This window comes from Helianthus annuus, chromosome 3, assembly GCF_002127325.2.
Source record: "Helianthus annuus cultivar XRQ/B chromosome 3, HanXRQr2.0-SUNRISE, whole genome shotgun sequence".
NCBI lineage: Eukaryota > Viridiplantae > Streptophyta > Magnoliopsida > Asterales > Asteraceae > Helianthus > Helianthus annuus.
The window spans coordinates 95,857,679-95,876,036 of record NC_035435.2 but is presented as its reverse complement, the minus strand read 5'-3'; the positions used below and the strand labels follow the sequence as shown (position 1 = coordinate 95,876,036).

General features: G+C 35.7%; 1 protein-coding gene across 3 annotated transcripts; it reads right to left on the bottom strand.

Moving 5' to 3' along the window:
• Positions 1-10,502: 10,502 nt before the first annotated feature.
• LOC110929547 (beta-galactosidase) lies at positions 10,503-14,124 on the bottom strand. Of its 3 annotated transcripts, none has more exons than XM_022172706.2 (6): positions 13,883-14,124; positions 13,655-13,803; positions 13,193-13,298; positions 13,026-13,113; positions 11,427-11,506; positions 10,503-11,079 (listed from the first exon to the last, which is right to left on the bottom strand). In XM_022172706.2, the coding sequence occupies exons 2-6, from the start codon at positions 13,678-13,680 to the stop codon at positions 10,939-10,941; spliced, it is 441 nt and encodes a 146-aa protein (XP_022028398.1). In that variant the 5' UTR covers positions 13,681-13,803; positions 13,883-14,124; the 3' UTR covers positions 10,503-10,938. The 3 variants fall into 3 exon arrangements, with proteins under 3 accessions (XP_022028398.1, XP_022028397.1, XP_035843387.1); XM_022172705.2 differs by having other exon boundaries at positions 13,655-13,782; positions 13,883-14,123; XM_035987494.1 differs by having other exon boundaries at positions 13,655-13,776; positions 13,883-14,096.
• Positions 14,125-18,358: the final 4,234 nt, after the last annotated feature.

The window sequence follows — 18,358 nt, the reverse complement described above, 5'->3', positions numbered from 1 at the left end:
AGTACCTGTAGAACATGTTAAAATCAAGTGTCAACACAAAGGAAGGTGAGTTCACATATTCACATACAAACAATTCATTCCAAATTAAAACTTTCTCATTACGTGTTTAATTTAAAACATCCACATAATTTTTAGAAAGTCCGTTTTACTTCCTTAATAAAATCCATGGGTCTTCCCTCGCAGTTCAAAAACTCAACAATAAAGCTCTTACCCAGGTTTTGTATATTAAATTCATAGCGTCAATTTTCAGACTCGTATGTTAGCTAGACATGACGAACTATATATTCACCATGCAGGGATAATCAAAGCTAGACAATAAACAGAATATCAATTCGTCGTTTGACTTGACACCGGGCAGCCGGTCACGACGGGGTTGGGAAACCGATAGATCTACCAACAATTCCTCGCGTGCAATACTTAACTGATTAAACGATATCATGGGCGCAGGGTCCACTCGAGACCAATATGATGTCTGCCTCACGTACAATATATATATCCTATTAATATGACAAATTTAATACACGAAGTTGTCCGAATCCCCTGAATCTCCTTCCCTGGGACCAGGCCGGCATCCGTCCCAACTTTACGTTCTGTTTCGCCTCGGAAACATCGTACCATCCAAATTTCCTCCAATAACATTCATTCATCCAAAAACATTTTACCTCGAAACATTTAACTTATCAAACTCCATATATTTTCAATGAAAATATACATTTTATATTAAAAGATATGTTTTAATTCAAAAACATTATTAAACCCTTTTATTGGCATGTTCTACCCCCAAAATATATACAAAGCAGTAAAAAGAGGGGTTTAGTGACACTCATCTTTGGGTGCGTATTTTAAATAGCACAATCACATAGATTGATTTCTACACGTCCTATTATATGTAGGAGCGAGTTTTAAATCAATATATATATATATATATATATATATATATATATACATCACAAAAATCCTAAGTTTGTCTATTTCTTAGAATTGTCACATAACTTTAAGATTTTCTCGAAAAGTTATTGTTCTTGATTATGTTGGCACGTTAATATATATATACATATATATATATATACATATATATATATATATACATATATATATATATATATATGAGTCCATATATATATTTTTAAGATTTTTGCGACTTGAATGATTTATTGGTGACCATTATTGTGTAAATCCGTTATCACTCCCGTTTATACGCAATATATCTATGATTTGCGCGTCGTAATATATATACATAAATGTTCGCAAAATTTATCATCGAAACACGCGTATTCTCGTTAACTTATCTATTTTGTCATTTCTAAGGCAAGCATACATAAAATATCTCATATGTATCAAATTTCATGCTCGACAAACAAGTTACACATTTAACGTGATTTTCACCATTTCTACCGCACAAAACGCACAAGTATACATGCATAATCCAAATTATCAAAATCATGTTACAACTTAACATATTTTCACATTCTCATGTTTAAATCACATAACACATTTTAACACATAAGGTTTACCCAAAATTTTACCCACACTAGTGTATATAGAAAAATGCGTATTTTAGCGATTCGGTAACGGTTTCGGGCGTTGGAAGTCACGTATGACTAACCAATCACCAAGTAAACTTAAAATTAGTTAAAATACTTATTTTTAAACTAAAAATATCAGTTTACTTACTGATCTAACTTAGTTTTATAAAAATCACTCGAAAAGCCGATTTTTGACCGTTTTAACACATAGTTTTGCGTTAAACGTTACTATAATCATCACAACTCGAAACGACTTGATATTTTAACACAATACATGTTATTTACTGATTAAAATATTGGTTATAATCAGATTAGTGCAGTTTTTGTGTAAGTCACATAAATCATGCGATTTCACGTATTTTACAACTCCTAATGCACCAAGTACAACATGCAAGACTAATAAACTTTAAGACAAAGTTTTATATCATTTAACACTTCAAAATAATCATATTTTAGTGTTTATAATCTGATCAAAAATCATTTTTATCAAATCATGTTGAAATCATCATTTCATGCTTTCATATCATCATGCATGTTCATGTATGTGCATCTAATGCACTCATACAACATCAACATCATTACTTATGATCTAATCATACTCAAGAACATATTAAATCCATGTTATTACAAATTATATCCTATATCATCCATCATCACATAATCATCCATACATAATCATTCACACATAATGCAATTGTTCTTACATTTATGAGTACATGACTAAAAATTACATGCATCCCATTTTTCAAGTAACATGTTTATCATAAATCTTTTGATCAAAATCAAAACACAATCATTTACACAAACATATAAACTCACGACCATAGATATATATATATATACACACACACACACACATTTTTTCTCATTCAAAAACCCATTTGTTTTTAGTTTCAAGTTTGTCATTAAAATCAAGAACAAGAGAAACTTCCATCATTATCAAGATCATCAAGAATCAAAAACAAGGTTTTTAAATTAAATTTTATACCTTCAGGTTCTTGAATGATTTTTTGTAAAGATTAGTGATATGGGACTTGATTGTTGCTTTAAACACCTTGAAATCACTTCTAAACCACCAAATGGACTTGAAAACACTTTGTAATGAGCTTGAATCCTAAAGAACAAGTTGGAAATTTTGGAATATGTATGAATATAGGGGTGTTCGGCCGTAGCTTTTATTACAGAGAGAAGAGATGATTTGGTTTTTGATTTGTAAGATTTTAGGTGTTGGAAAGTGTATATCATGGAAGAATTCTTTCAATTGAAATCATTACCTTCAACACTTGGCAATCAAGAAGAAGAGGTGGGCTCTTATGGGGCCGCCACCTATCCTTCACACATATACATGCATGCATTCTTATATATATATATATATATATATATATATATATATATATATATATATATATATATATATATATATATATATGTAATCGCTAAAATGAAAACCACCTTTAGTTGTAAAAACCATGGGAACCACTTTCTAGCCTTTAGATTAACAAGATGGATGGATGAGATTAAAAGTAACAAAAATTAATATTAAATGGTTTTTGTCTTATTATGTCTTTAATATTATAATCCAAAAGGTTAATTTGGTAAAATAACTCTATTTTGTCTTTTTGTCTTTATTGTTTTTTATTAGCTTTTTGTATTATTATATTACTTTTTATTTTTTAAACATAACTTTTTTATTAAAAACATTTTAAAATTCAGATTTTTTTTTAAAGTTTTTTTATACTTTTTACAATTTAAGTTTTACGTTAAACTTTTTACATTTTACGTTTTTTTGACGCGCCGTTTTTACGCCGGGTTTTTTCAAGCGTCGTTATTTTTTACGCGCCAATTTTTTAACGCCGTTGTTTTACGCGCCGTTTTTAACGCCGTTTTTACAACGCCCCGTTTTTTCGCGCCAATTTTTTAACGCCGTTTTTTACGCGCCAATTTTTTAAAGCCGTTTTTTACGCGACAATTTTTTAACGCCGTTTTTTCGACGTTTTTTAACGCGCCGTTTTTTCGACGTTTTTTAACGCGCCGTTTTTTAACGCGCCAATTTTTTAACGCCGTTTTTTACGCGACAATTTTTTAACGCCGTTTTTTACGTAAAACGTTTTTAACACGTTTTTTACGCGCCGTTTTTTTGACTTTTTTAACGCGCGGTTTTTTACACGCCGTTTTTTCAAGCGTCGTTTTTTTAACGCGCCGTTTTTTACGCACGGCTTTTTCACGCGTCATTTTTTCAACTTGCCATTATTACGTTAACGTTATTTACGATTTACGCACCGGTTTTTTAGGCGCCAATTTTTTAACGCCGTTTTTTTACGCGACAATTTTTTAACGCCGTTTTTTCGACGTTTTTTAACGCGCTGTTTTTTCGACGTTTGTAACGCGCCGTTTTTTCGACGTTTTTAACGCGCCGTTTTTTCGATGTTTTTTAACGCGCCGTTTTTTTACGCGCCAATTTTTTAACGCAGTTTTTTATGCAACAATTTTTTACGTGACAATTTTTTAACGCCGTTTTTTACGTAAAACGTTTTTAACACGTTTTTTACGCGCCGTTTTTTCGACGTTTTTTAACGCGCCGTTTTTTCAAGCGTCGTCTTTAACGCGCCGTATTTTACGCACGGCTTTTTCACGCGTCATTTTTTCAACTCGCCGTTTTTACGTTAACGTTATTTACGTTTTACGCGCCGTTTTTTTACGTTTTACGCGCCGGTTTTTCACGTTAACGTTTTTTTACGTTTTACACGCCGGTTTTTTACGTTAACGTTTTTTACGTTTTTACGTTTTACGTAAAACTTTTTACATTTTACTAAAAAAACTTTACGTTTTACCTAAAACTTTTTACGTTTTAAGAAAAAAAATTACGTTTTACGTAAAACTTTTTACGTTTCACGTTTTACGAGAAAAAATTTGGAATTCGGGTTTTTACGAAAAACTTTTTACGTTTTACGAAATTTTTTTTACGTTTTACGTAAAACTTTTTACGTTTTACTTTTTATGAAAAACTTTTTTGGAATTCGGGTTTTTACGAAAAACGGACAGAGTTTCCTCTGTTTTTAGACGAGAGTTTCCTCTGTTTTTAGACGATCCCGACAACTAAAGTGTCGATTTATTTTCATAATTCAATCAATTACTCGAAAATATAACAATATATATAAACTCTTCGTCAAGTATATTAATTAATATGTAAATTAATACTTAAACGAATATTGTCGAGCTCGGTCGCGTATAACTATAATAAAATCTAAAAAACCGTGTAAACTAATCTAACTAGCCTAATAATAACAACTCGCTATGTTTAAGTTGTTATCCGGTCTTGAGTTGACCACGTTTGATCGTTATTTACATTTTACGCTTTACGTTAAAAAGTTTACGTTTTATGCTTTACGTTAAAAAGTTTACGTTTTACGCTTTACGTTAAAAAGTTTACGTTTTACGCTTTACATTAAAAAGTTTACGTTTTACGATTTACGTTAAAAAGTTTACTTTTTACGCTTTACGTTAAAACCTTACGTTTTACGTTAAAAAGTTTACGGTGTTAACTTTTAAAAAAAAATTTACACAAAACAAACGCACCCAAAAATCACAACTCGGTAAGTGTCTCAGATAAATTGAACTTATCATCATCGACTGGGAAAAAGATGTAAAAAACCCAACATCAAAAATCAAAACAAATGTGTCAATGTGTGGATTTCAAATTTAAATCACAAAAGTGCCCAAATTAAAAAAAAAAAAAACTTCGTAGGTGGAATGTATGGATTTCAAGTTAAAATGATTCAAGTTTGACTTTCAAACTCTCTTAATTGTCACACCACTAACTGCTAATTCTTTAGAAACCCATATGTATTTCTTTTGAAAACTCACAGCTAAATTTAAAATTTTGTAGCACAGGACCACTTAAAGAAGACACTAAACCGGCCCACTACTAATGAAAAAAAACAAAATCCCTAAATAGTCATCTGCTACTTCTTTCTCTCTCTCTATGTTATCAAACCCTAAGGATTTGAAAGTCTCAGCCGCCACCCCCTCTTAACTCTCTCTACAATATCAACAACAAAAATTCTAACTTCTACTCTTTTCTTTATGAATCCAAAAGAAACAAGGGTAGTTTATGGTGATGGGATGAAGGTGGGTCGAAGATGGTGGATGAAAGTAGTTCACGGCGGAGGTAGTGGTTAGGAAACGGCGATGGAGACGGTGGTCCGATGGCCAGTGGCAGAGGTTGAACGGTGTGATGGTGATGGTACGTCGGCAGCGGTGATGGTGTTCGGTTGTGAGTGGTACGGCGGCCGGTGGTGGTGAACGGTGGGTTTGGGTGGAAGATGTTTGGTGAGGTGTGATGGTTGTCAAGCAGTGTGGTACGGCGGCCGGTGGTGGTGAACGGTGGGTCTGGTTGTCAAGATGTTTGGTGAGGTGTGATGGTTGTCAAGCAGGGTTGGTTCGACGGAATAAGCAATAGTCTTTTGAAGCTTATGGTGGGAGGGTTTGAAGGGGGATTTTGGTTTCGGTATTTTGGGGAAAACAGAGGAATCAGGAGAGAGATCTAGAGATTGTGATATAAAGAGAGAGAAACAATTCAAATATAAATCTGACTTTTTCTGTAGGAAAGAGAATCAGATTTGACATATAGAGTAAATTACCAAAATATCCTTTTGATTTTAAAATAATAGTGTATATGTGGCATGGTCAGATTGGTGGAAAGTGGTTCTCATGGTTCTTACAACTGGGTGTGGTTTTCATTTTAGCAGCTCCATATATATATATATATATATATATATATATATATATATATATATATATATATATATATATATATATATATATATATATATATATATATATATATATATATATATATATATATATATATATATATATACTAGTCGTTTACCCGCGCGATGCGGCGGGAAACATACACCTAGGTTGGCGAGTTTAGGGCTATATACGGGGATGTAGTTTCTGATGTGGCATGCGACGATGGTGGTGGCAGTGTAGTAGAACATGAGGGTCAGTTGCCGCCTTCTTCGGCGGCGGAGAATCAGCGATGTGCCGCGATTGGTGGTTTCGTGATGGCGTTTGGTGGTTATTGTGTGACGGCCGGTTACCAGCTTCAGGAGAAAACAAAGAAAATTGTGTGATTCTAGTTATGTTATGAGGGGTTTTAAAGATGTGGGTAAATCAACGGTTTTAAATGATGAATCGTATCGTCAGTTACAATGAGGCCTTCAGCAGTGGCGAAGCTTGACGTTTTTGACGGGGGGCAACTATGTAAATAACATTTAAGAAAAGAAAACACTGACATCTGCGCGATGCGGCGGGAGTGGCGATTTATAATAGGATACTCGTTTACCGTTAGTCTATCAGTCATCTCGTGATATTACGATATTGGTGTGGTACCAACAGTCAGTATAGAAATCAAAAAAAAAAAAAAAAACAAATAGCATGGAAAAGTTTAAATACATGAATCTCGTGTCAATATGGTCAAACTTTTGCTACTATGGGGCTAGCCTAACCTAGGGAGCGAATTAATTTGGATTTATCGATATAAAGAGGAGTTACATGTAGTAAAAATATGGTCAATGCTAATATTATTGGAAGTCAAAATGCATGTAATACTTTTAGTCAAAAGGCTATTTTTCTGAAAATGGTTGGTCAAAATACGGCAGCGACAACAATTTACAAAGCGTTACTCGTTTTCTATCGGTTGATCAATCGTTTCATGATAATACTATATAGTATTCGTTTGTTTTCTTATTGGTAGTATCAGTGTGATCTATATATGTAATGGGCCTTGTAAAAAGTAAGGACGTCTATTAGGTTTCTTATATATCTGTGTAATACGCAAGTTAAACAATATAAATTATATAACTATTGAGAGCAGAGTATAAAGGCTAAGTTTAGTGAATTTGATACCCTATTGAAAGGCTTCTCGGCAGACACTCCGCTTTTTTATGTCTGAAGCAATTCTCCCACTTTTGCATAATATGTTGAATGCGTCATTATAGTAGCTCCCAAAAGATAATCCAAATTGAATTTCACTTTTTCAAAATCAGCAACTATAATATAATTTGCTTCAAGAAATTTATAACATTAATTCTAAAATATGAATTTTTAACTTTTGAGTTTTGATGCAAAAAGACAAACCCATTTTCGTCCTTGAGGTTTGGCCAGTTTTGCGACTTTCATCCAAAGGTTTGTTTTTTCGCATCCGGATACAAAAGGTTTGAAATCTTGCCATTTTCATCCGGCTTGTTAACTCCATTGGTTTTCTCCGTTAAGTTAGGGGTATTTTCGTCTTTTGTTAACCTAAAGGGCAATTCGGTCCTTTTCACTTCATGTACAAGCATTTAGCATAATGTAAAAGTATTCAAAATACCCTTCCTAAAGTGAAAAAGACCGAATTGCCCGCGCGATGCGGCGGGAAACATACACCTAGGTTTGCGAGTTTAGGGCTATATACGGGGATGTAGTTTCCGATGTGGCATGCGACGATGGTGGTGGCAGTGTAGTAGAACATGAGGGTCAGTTGCCGCCTTCTTCGGCATCGGAGAATCAGCGATGTGCGGCGATTGGTGGTTTCGTGATGGCGTTTGGTGGTTATTGTGTGACGGCCGGTTACCAGCTTCAGGAGAAAACAAAGAAAATTGTGTGATTCTAGTTATGTTATGAGGGGTTTTAAAGATGTGGGTAAATCAACGGTTTTAAATGATGAATCGTATCGTCAGTTACAATGAGGCCTTCAGCAGTGGCGAAGCTTGACGTTTTTGACGGGGGGCAACTATGTAAATAACATTTAAGAAAAGAAAACACTGACATCTGCGCGATGCGGCGGGAGTGGCGATTTATAATAGGATACTCGTTTACCGTTAGTCTATCAGTCATCTCGTGATATTACGATATTGGTGTGGTACCAACAGTCAGTATAGAAATCAAAAAAAAAAAAAACAAATAGCATGGAAAAGTTTAAATACATGAATCTCGTGTCAATATGGTCAAACTTTTGCTACTATGGGGCTAGCCTAACCTAGGGAGCGAATTAATTTGGATTTATCGATATAAAGAGGAGTTACATGTAGTAAAAATATGGTCAATGCTAATATTATTGGAAGTCAAAATGCATGTAATACTTTTAGTCAAAAGGCTATTTTTCTGAAAATGGTTGGTCAAAATACAGCAGCGACAACAATTTACAAAGCGTTACTCGTTTTCTATCGGTTGATCAATCGTTTCATGATAATACTATATAGTATTCGTTTGTTTTCTTATTGGTAGTATCAGTGTGATCTATATATGTAATGGGCCTTGTAAAAAGTAAGGACGTCTATTAGGTTTCTTATATATCTGTGTAATACGCAAGTTAAACAATATAAATTATATAACTATTGAGAGCAGAGTATAAAGGCTAAGTTTAGTGAATTTGATACCCTATTGAAAGGCTTCTCGGCAGACACTCCGCTTTTTTATGTCTGAAGCAATTCTCCCACTTTTGCATAATATGTTGAATGCGTCATTATAGTAGCTCCCAAAAGATAATCCAAATTGAATTTCACTTTTTCAAAATCAGCAACTATAATATAATTTGCTTCAAGAAATTTATAACATTAATTCTAAAATATGAATTTTTAACTTTTGAGTTTTGATGCAAAAAGACAAACCCATTTTCGTCCTTGAGGTTTGGCCAGTTTTGCGACTTTCGTCCAAAGGTTTGTTTTTTCGCATCCGGATACAAAAGGTTTGAAATCTTGCCATTTTCATCCGGCTTGTTAACTCCATTCGTTTTCTCCGTTAAGTCAGGGGTATTTTCGTCTTTTGTTAACCTAAAGGGCAATTCGGTCCTTTTCACTTCATGTACAAGCATTTAGCATAATGTAAAAGTATTCAAAATACCCTTCCTAAAGTGAAAAAGACCGAATTGCCCATTAAAGTTATCAAAAAAGACGGAAATACCCCCGACTCATAGGAGAAAAATGGATGGATTCAACGAGCCGGATGAAAATGGCAAGATCTCAAACGTTTTGGATCCAGATCCAGAAAAACAAAACTTTGGACGAAAGTTGCAAAACTGCCCAAATCTCAGGGACGAAAATGGCATTTTACTCATTGAGCTTATTAGTGGTAAACAAATGCAAATATTAGACTCCTGACATAGCAAGATCTAACAAAAGAAGAAAAGGAAAAGAAATAATGTTAAGCAAGAAAAAGTATAAGTTGCAGTTATATAAACATGTAGTAGCTTTGATTCATGATTTTTTTTTTTATATCAAAAAGGTTCCTTTTTCGCAAGCACGGATTAAATTCAAATGCCAAACCCGGATATCAGACTCAGGAAATAATAATCCGGAGCACCAAAATACGGACAATAAATTAGTATACCAAATACCTGGATGGCAAGCAAAGGGACCAGATTTGATGACAACCAAATGAAAACCAAACCAATAAACAATCTGCAGCATTCCCAAACAACATGTGGCCATACGCTGAAGGTACATCAGCTGGAAAAAAGTAGATAGCCTAACAAATAACATGAACCAGTTTCTCGAGCAGATAATGGGTCAAAACAAAATCGACTCGCCATAAGTAATGGGTCAAAACAGCCACCTCCCGTAACAAGAATAATGAAAAAAAAACTAACATGATAATAATCAATATCTTGAATAAATCCCTCTGGGAAATTTGTACGCGTAAATAATAGACTTTGAAAGGATTTGAAAACTCATTCTCCATTAAAATCAGTTGTGTTTAACCTTATTTAAATGGTTTGAGATAAAAAGACGACCCACAGTGACCCATTCATAGATAAAATGGTTGAACTTAAGACCCCCACAAGAAGTAAAAAATGAAATTTGCAGTTTAAAAAAATGTTATGGCTGACTTTTATATCGTCATTTAATGACCAGGTAGCGATAACTAAGACCCACATTGAGTTGTTCCACCATGCCATTTACATATTTCCATACTTTCATAGAAAGAAAAACATATAGAGAAACATAACCTTAAATCTCCCAACAAACCAATCATACCATGCACATATTACTTACCAAAACAACCTTAATAGTTAGATACTTCAACATTAAAAACTAAAAAAGAAACTTAAACTAACCCCAAATAACCAATTCATACAACTTTTAGATCAAACACTCTTGTTTTCATATGCTTAGAAGATCATGTGTCTGCTTTTGTTCTTGGTCATCTTTACCACCTCTCGTCGGAGATTCCACAGCGGGTGATGGAGGCATATCAACCATAGTAGCGCCAACAGTGGCAGTGGAATCCCCATCTCCCGACTTGGAATTCGGAGCCTTTGGAAGCTCTGTTAACATCGGAACAATCAAAATTGTTCATTGGAAGTGCAGCAAATGGGTCAAACTGGTCAGCTTGGGTTGAAATTGTTTTAGATTCTACTGGTTTGACCTCAGGTTCCACTTGTACAGGAGCCGCAAAAAAAGTCAACAGCGGGAGAAACCGTAGAGCTTGCAGGTGGAGATGCAAAAAAGTCAACAACCGGAGGAGCTGCAAAACTTGCAGTTGGAGACGCAAAAAGATCAATTTTAGGCTGCAAATAATGCCAAAAACTAAAAAACATTAATTTTAGCATGTATAAAATCTTTTCATCAACTATAATAGAAACATTCATGAATAAACCAATGCAACAAATGCTCATCGTCACTTCAGTGTTCCAGGAAATATCTTTTCACTATTAACCGAGTGTATTGCTGTTTTAGAACCACGGTGAGAATCTTTTGAACCACAATTTTTCTACCATCTCAACACCCTCAAATCAGCAATCTTACCATCTATATAATTATTTCAGAAGCTAAAACTATAAAGTGCCTACTTCTTCAATCATGGATCAACTGAACCATTTTATTCATAAGAATGCCTATAGTAAAAGGACTGTACTCTTTCAAGTGCTTCTTCAAGAGAAGATGGTTCTGCGGCAAAAGTTATCCTCACCCAATTCTTTAGTCCCACTGTACGTCCTGCAAAAACCAAAATAACCGTGATTATTTACCAGTTTCAACTCATTTACACATGACTCATTTTGTGTCATATTTCATATCAAAAATATAAACAAAAGTGTTTCAAATGTTTAAAACCTTCTAACTCGTTTTATATTAAAATGATGATAATTTTTGTTTAAGAATATAGGTTTTACAGTAGCCAAATATGTTATTGGGACCGACTCGATTTGGCTATACTAAAAGTTCCCCATTTGACCCGTTACTCAATCCACCCGACCCATTTACTTATAAATGACTGTTTGTGTCATGCTATATACCAAACATCAGTAGGGCTGCAAAAGTACCGAGCGAACACTAACAACACCTTGTTTATGTTCGTTTGTTAAGGAAGTATACGTGTTCACGAACGGTTCATGAACACTTACCTGACAATATTTTCTATTCGAGTTCGTTCATCAAAGATATGGATGTGTTCGTATTCGTTTGTTAATTTTGGGCACCGAACGCAAACGGATGTTCGTGAACACAAACGACACAATTTTAGCAAAGCACAAGGACCATTTGTGTACTTCACTCTTATAAAAAGACGCTATAAAGTGCGTCGAATCGAAAGCCAGTCCAACTTTTAGCAAACATGAATAATTTTAGCAAAGCATAGGGACCATCCGTGTACTTCACTCTTAAAAAAAAGACGCTATAAAGTGCATCGAATGCGCCATATTTGACCCAAATCCAAAGCCAGTCCAACTTTTAGCAAAGACGAATAATTTTAGCAAAGCACAGGGACCATCCGTGTACTTCACTCTTAAAAAAAGATGCTATAAAGTGCGTCTAATGCGCCATATTTGACCCAAATCCAAAGCCAGTCCAACTTTTAGCAAAGACGAATAATTTTAGCAAAGCACAGGGACCATCCGTGTACTTCACTCTTAAAAAAAGATGCTATAAAGTGCGTCTAATGCGCCATATTTGACCCAAATCCAAAGCCAGTCCAACTTTTAGCAAAGATGAATAATTTTAGCAAAGCACAAGGACCATCCGTGTACTTACTCTTAAAAAAAGACACTATAAAGTGCGTCAAATGCGCCATATTTGACCCAAATCCAAAGCCAGTCCAACTTTTAGCAAAGATGAATAATTTTAGCAAAGCACAGGAACCATACGTGTACTTCACTCTTAAAAAAAAGACGCTATAAAGTGCATCAAATGCGCCATATTTGACCCAAATCCAAAGCCAGTCTAACTTTTAGCAAAGATGAATATTTTTAGCAAAGCACAGGGACCATCCGTGTACTTCACTCTTAAGAAAAGACGCTATAAAGTGCGCCGAATGCGCCATATTTGACCCAAATCCAAAGCCAGTCCAACTTTTAGCAAAGATGAATAATTAGCAAAGCACAGGGACCATCCGTGTACTTCACTCTTAAAAAAAGACGCTATAAAGTGTATCGAATGCGCCGTATTTGACCCAAATCCAAAGCCAGTCCAGCTTTAAATTCAAATTTACGTATCCCATGATTTTTATCTCATAACATACCGTATTCATCAAGCGGAGCATCATAATCATAGCTTGTAGCAATAAACGGGCCACCTGCTGTCCGCCCAAAATTAGTTCCTCCATAATACTACCAAAAAACAGAACAAGATTAACTTATTTGCAATATGCTAACATATATCATATAAATACAAAAATGTTTGATTTACCATATAATAGTTGATAAAAGATCCACCACTCTGAATAAACTTAGCTACTGAGTATGCCAAATCTTCAGCTGGTCTATAAGGCACTGCACCTCCAAACTCAGTGAACCTGATTCATTCATTTTTTAAATAAATCAACCAAATAAAAAAAACGATAGGGTACTGCGCATTTGCATTCATGATGAATTAAATAAAAAATAAAATTGTCCAGGCTTCGGCCCACGTCTTCGGGTTAAAATTTTTGTTGGGAGAGAAATAGTCACAATAAAAACCATTGCAGGTATTTATCTGTCAATAAAAAACCAATGAAGACTGAAATCACGCATTATCAAATAATTTATCCACCATACTGAAATTAAAACCTTGTTCACATAGATTGACAGACTGTAAATTCAATTGATAAGTACGAAATAACACACAAATATGGGAATTTATCCACTATACTGAAATTAAAACCTCGGTCACCTCCATATACTTGACGGGAATCGCATCTGGAACTCCAACCACCGAGATCTAATTCTTCTCCATGATTTTGTTGTCTCCTTCCGAGTATTCTTATTATTCTTCACCAGATCTAGTCTTCAAACCATGACCTACAAAAAACGAAAATCCATCTTAAAACACAAACGTAAGTAAAATCCAGTGAATACATGAAGAAATAGTGTTCAGAATCAAAAGGACGGTGTCAGTTACCCTTGACGAATGTTGCAAAACGCCAATAAAATCCGGAAAACGGAACCAGGAGGTCAGAATCTTCATCGATCTGTTGAAACTTCATAGATCGTTCCTGAATCGCCAGAAAGAGATGAGCAGATCTGGTGAAATCGATCCTGAATCGCGAGAGAGAGAGAGAGAGAGAGAGAGAGAGAGAGAGAGGAGCAGGGAAGCGGCGTTTGAAGTGTTTTGAAATCTGAAACCCTAGTTTGTGTGTCGCGTGTTTAGTTTAGGGGAAAGGGTATAAGTGGAAAGTGAATATTTCTGATGCTTAAAAGACTTGTACATCATGTTTTAGAGGTGTTTTAAAGAAATTTCAATGACCTTAAGAAGTACTTTGGATATGTATATTATATAGTGTAGATATAGATAATATACAAAATACTGGTATTTTACTGGATACCGGGTATTTTATCTAGCGTTTTAATCCCGTTTTAGTGCGTTTTAAATTATTTTTATTATTCTATAAAAATAATCACACAAAATTATTACTGAACAATATTTTGTTTGCCTGGACTGGCTACGTTGCCGGTATTTGGCAGTATGCATGCTATGCTGCGCGGTACGCGCTTAAAATCGCAAAAATAGGGATTTAAGTGTTTTTATTTTTTATCATTCTTTAGTAATAAACTTATCAAATTATTACTAAAATGAGTATCAGTTGCCTTGACAGGCCGTGTTGACAGTATTTTGTCGGTATACGCGCTGCATCGTGCGGTACGCACTTAAACTCGAAAAATAGAGTTTCTTAACGTTTTAATTTATTTTTCCTCACGAATATGTTTAAAATTGTTATTCTAATCATAACAGACTATTTTTAGGATTTTAACAATGATCGGGTGGTCACCGACGTTCATTTCGCACTTTAATCATTACGCCATAAGCGTTTATTACCGTTGGAACATAATTTTTACCAAAGTTTAATTTTACCAAATCATTAAATACCACAAATAAACATCATAACCAATCAAATACAGCCTTTTACCTATTTAGCACACGTGTTACAATTGAATGGTACGGCCTGAAAAGCCGGGTGTCACAGTCTCCCCTTGTTTAGGAAATTTTGTACCCGAAATTTTACTCTACAAGTTTTGTTTTCGCACTAGGTGGAAACACTAAAATCAGGTTTAATGAATATGATCTAGTAGTTTCTTCGAGAAACTTTGATTCATATAAAGAATCTTCGTAGAACTATATTACACACATCCTCAATTCCTAATCTCACCTCTCAACGCTCTCCACCCTTTCCAAGGTTCAACATTTACAAGCACTTAATCAAGAAGATTAAGTCAAAATTCCACCAATTCGGGTTCTACATACGTATATTTACATACACATTACCTCACACCGGAGGTAGTCTGAGTTTACACACGATTGATCCAACTCGAGATGGGCTCTCGAAAGAATCCAATCTCATAAACTCGTTTTCTTTCCTTCTTGCAATCATTTCAGGTATCCACGGGTTACACCACTAATAAATCACATATACTACTAGAATGCTGAAATCGCCTTTCTAGATATTAACATAACTCTTCTAGCTATACGTACTGCTTCTATGGTACTTCGATAAACTTCCGTTTATCTTCTAAATAAATATCTACAAGAACAAAATCAGTGTATTATCCATTATACACTTTCTCAAACTGGACCAAGCAAAACTTCATGTACATTACTCAATCCTTATGATAGCTTGAGCCTATAAGCGACTGATCCAACTCAAGATGGGCTCTTAAAAGGACCTAATCATTGTGGCTCAGCTTTTTCTTTTCTCTACTAAACCTAATAGCATCTCTGCAAGATAACTCTTTTAACAGAACCAAATCTTCAATCTGGAATCGCAATAGTTTCCTTCAATTGTCCATGTAATCCTTCTGTCGATCAATTGACGACTTTTAACCTTCCCTCGATCCAGGCAAATCTTGTCGCTGGTTTCCTAGATAAACTAAGGTCTGATTAACACATTAGCTCGACAAAGTGGCGATCAACACTTCCATCCATGCAAGGCTTCAAACGGAGCAACCTGGATACAAGCGTGTTAACTATTATTGTAAGATAACTCTGCCAAGGGCATGTGAGTAATCTTAACTTCCTTCGGAGTCCATCATACACGCTCCCAACTTTTCTTTCAAGGGTTTGAAAAAGCTTCCTCCTAACTTGCTGTCCATTCAGTTTCCTCTTTTTTCCTTTTTGGGTTTATTAGTGTCAAAGGCTGCACTAATTTAGAGAAATTCTTAATAAATCTCCGGTAACACCCAGCTAGTTATATAAATCATCGTACTCCTGACGGGGTCTTTGGCACTCCTCATCATTTGATTGCTCCAATCTTAGACTGATCCACATGCATACCTTCCTCATTCCTCACCAACTCCATTGTTAACTTCAAACGTTACTCATTATTCTCTTTGGTTCACGAGATTTATGAATATAAATGGCGCATTAATTTAGTCAAAAGGCATGACTAATAATCTCGTAATGGCCATATCACGTTTGAAAAGCAGTCCCCGGAATATCTTTGTCAGCAACCTTCAACTGATGATATCCTGGTCATAGATCGATCTTTGTGTAGCAGCTGGATCCCGGTAGCTTGATTGAACAAATCGTCAATCCTCGGTAAAAAGGGTACTGATTCTTGATAGTCAACTCGTTCAGCTCTCTGAAATCAACACACATCCTGAAGGACCCGTCCTTCTTCCTCACAACAAAATAGATGCACCTCAAAGCGAAAAGCTTGATCGACTGAAATCCTAGTCTAGTAGCTCTTGAAGCTGATTTGACATTTCTATCATTCTCAGACGGTGCTTAATCTATAAAGAGATTGTGCAACTGGGCGGAGCACCGGGTGCCAGATCGATTCGAGATACGATCTGTCTCGCAGGGGGCAATCTAGGTAAGTCTTTTTAGGAAGACTTTCGGATAGTCGCGATCGATAGAAATCTCTCCAATATTCCTACATTCGGTTTCCGTATCCACCACATTCACTAAGAACACAGGATTGCCTCTTCGCAACAACTCGAGCATCCTCATAATAATGATGACTCTCAACACTCAACACTCCACACTCAATCGGTCGGTCTCCGTGAACAACTACCATCTTTCCACCGTTATCAGGACGAGGTATCCTAGCTAGCTTCTTCAAGCGATAGTCCCCACTTCGTTCCTAGATAATCAATCCATCCTTACATCTACGTCAAAGCTCCCCAGCTCCACTGGAAACAAACTAACACTAGAACTACGATCACCTACTAAATACTACATTCGCAAACGACCTCACCAGTTTCCATCAACTTACCAATTGCTAGTTCTATCGGGCACTTTATACTCAGCTTACTTGTTGGTGAACACAGAAATGGTTCAAAGTTTTTTGAAACAAAACACAAGTCAGCTTTGGTATTAAAAGTATGAACATAGATTGGTTTTTAACTCGAAAAAAACCAGTAATAGTAGTAGGATTCTCACGTGTCTTCCCAGCACTTACCTTAACGGCTTTGCCCTTAGCGTCCTGTCCTTTCGGTTTTAGGCAGTCTCTTTTGTAGTGTCCTCGCTCACCACACACGTAGCATCCCTTGAGTGTATCTCCCTCCGATGTACTCTTAGCATAGCACTTGCGAGTCATATGTCTAGTCCGACCACATCTGGCACACTTCTCTTGTTCATCACCGTTAGTCTTCTTCTCTGGACTACTCCTGCCATCTCTGACATTATCCTTTCCCGACTCTCTAGGGTTAGGCTACACACGCTCTCTCCAAACTGCGTTTCTCATCACACTTCTAATCGGTATCTTTTCTCAAACTCTCAGACCTTCTCTTTTGCGAATCTCCAGATCTAGGCTCGGAATGCGGAATTATTTGAATGGTCGATCCGCTGTGACAGCCCGACATCACGCATACCGTTGCCACGTCATTGCATAGGGTTCCAGTAAATGATCTTGGGTTACAACCCTGGATTGTTTTATGTGTACATCTATTTACTGTTCACAAAGTTAATGAAAAATCAGAATTACGCTCCGATTATATCATAACACAGGAGCTACTAAAACTTTCCGATCATTATATTACCACCTGAAGGGTTTCCGATCTGTGTTCTACCAAAACCATGCCCATGAGCATCATGTCCACGTTCCTGGCCATTATTTTCGTTAGCATCGCGCTGTTCCATGGCAGTATTAACGTGTTGGGTTGTGAGTTATGCCAACTCTTCCGGGGTAATAGGTAGTCCAGAAACCCATATCGCTTTTGGCGGCGTTTAGTCGTTTCCATTATTACAACATAATATCAATATAAGACGATATCCAAAATAGTTCAATCATTAAATGCTAGTGGACTAAACATTGCGCATGTATAATATCCACATATTAATGAGAACAATTTTTAAGCCAAAAGGAACTCATTCGATATTTATACAAGAAATTTACAAAGCATGTTCTTAGTACTAAGACTAATCAAAATTCGGCGTGTC

Excerpts from the sequence above, each read along its gene's own strand:
- LOC110929547 (XM_022172706.2), bottom strand. The coding sequence starts at position 13,680 with ATGCGATTCCCGTCAAGTATATGGAG. Across the intron at positions 13,299-13,654 it reads TTCCCGTCAAGTATATGGAG|GTTCACTGAGTTTGGAGGTG; the intron begins GTGACCGAGGTT and ends TGAATGAATCAG. Across the intron at positions 13,114-13,192 it reads CTTTTATCAACTATTATATG|TATTATGGAGGAACTAATTT; the intron begins GTAAATCAAACA and ends GTTTTTTGGTAG.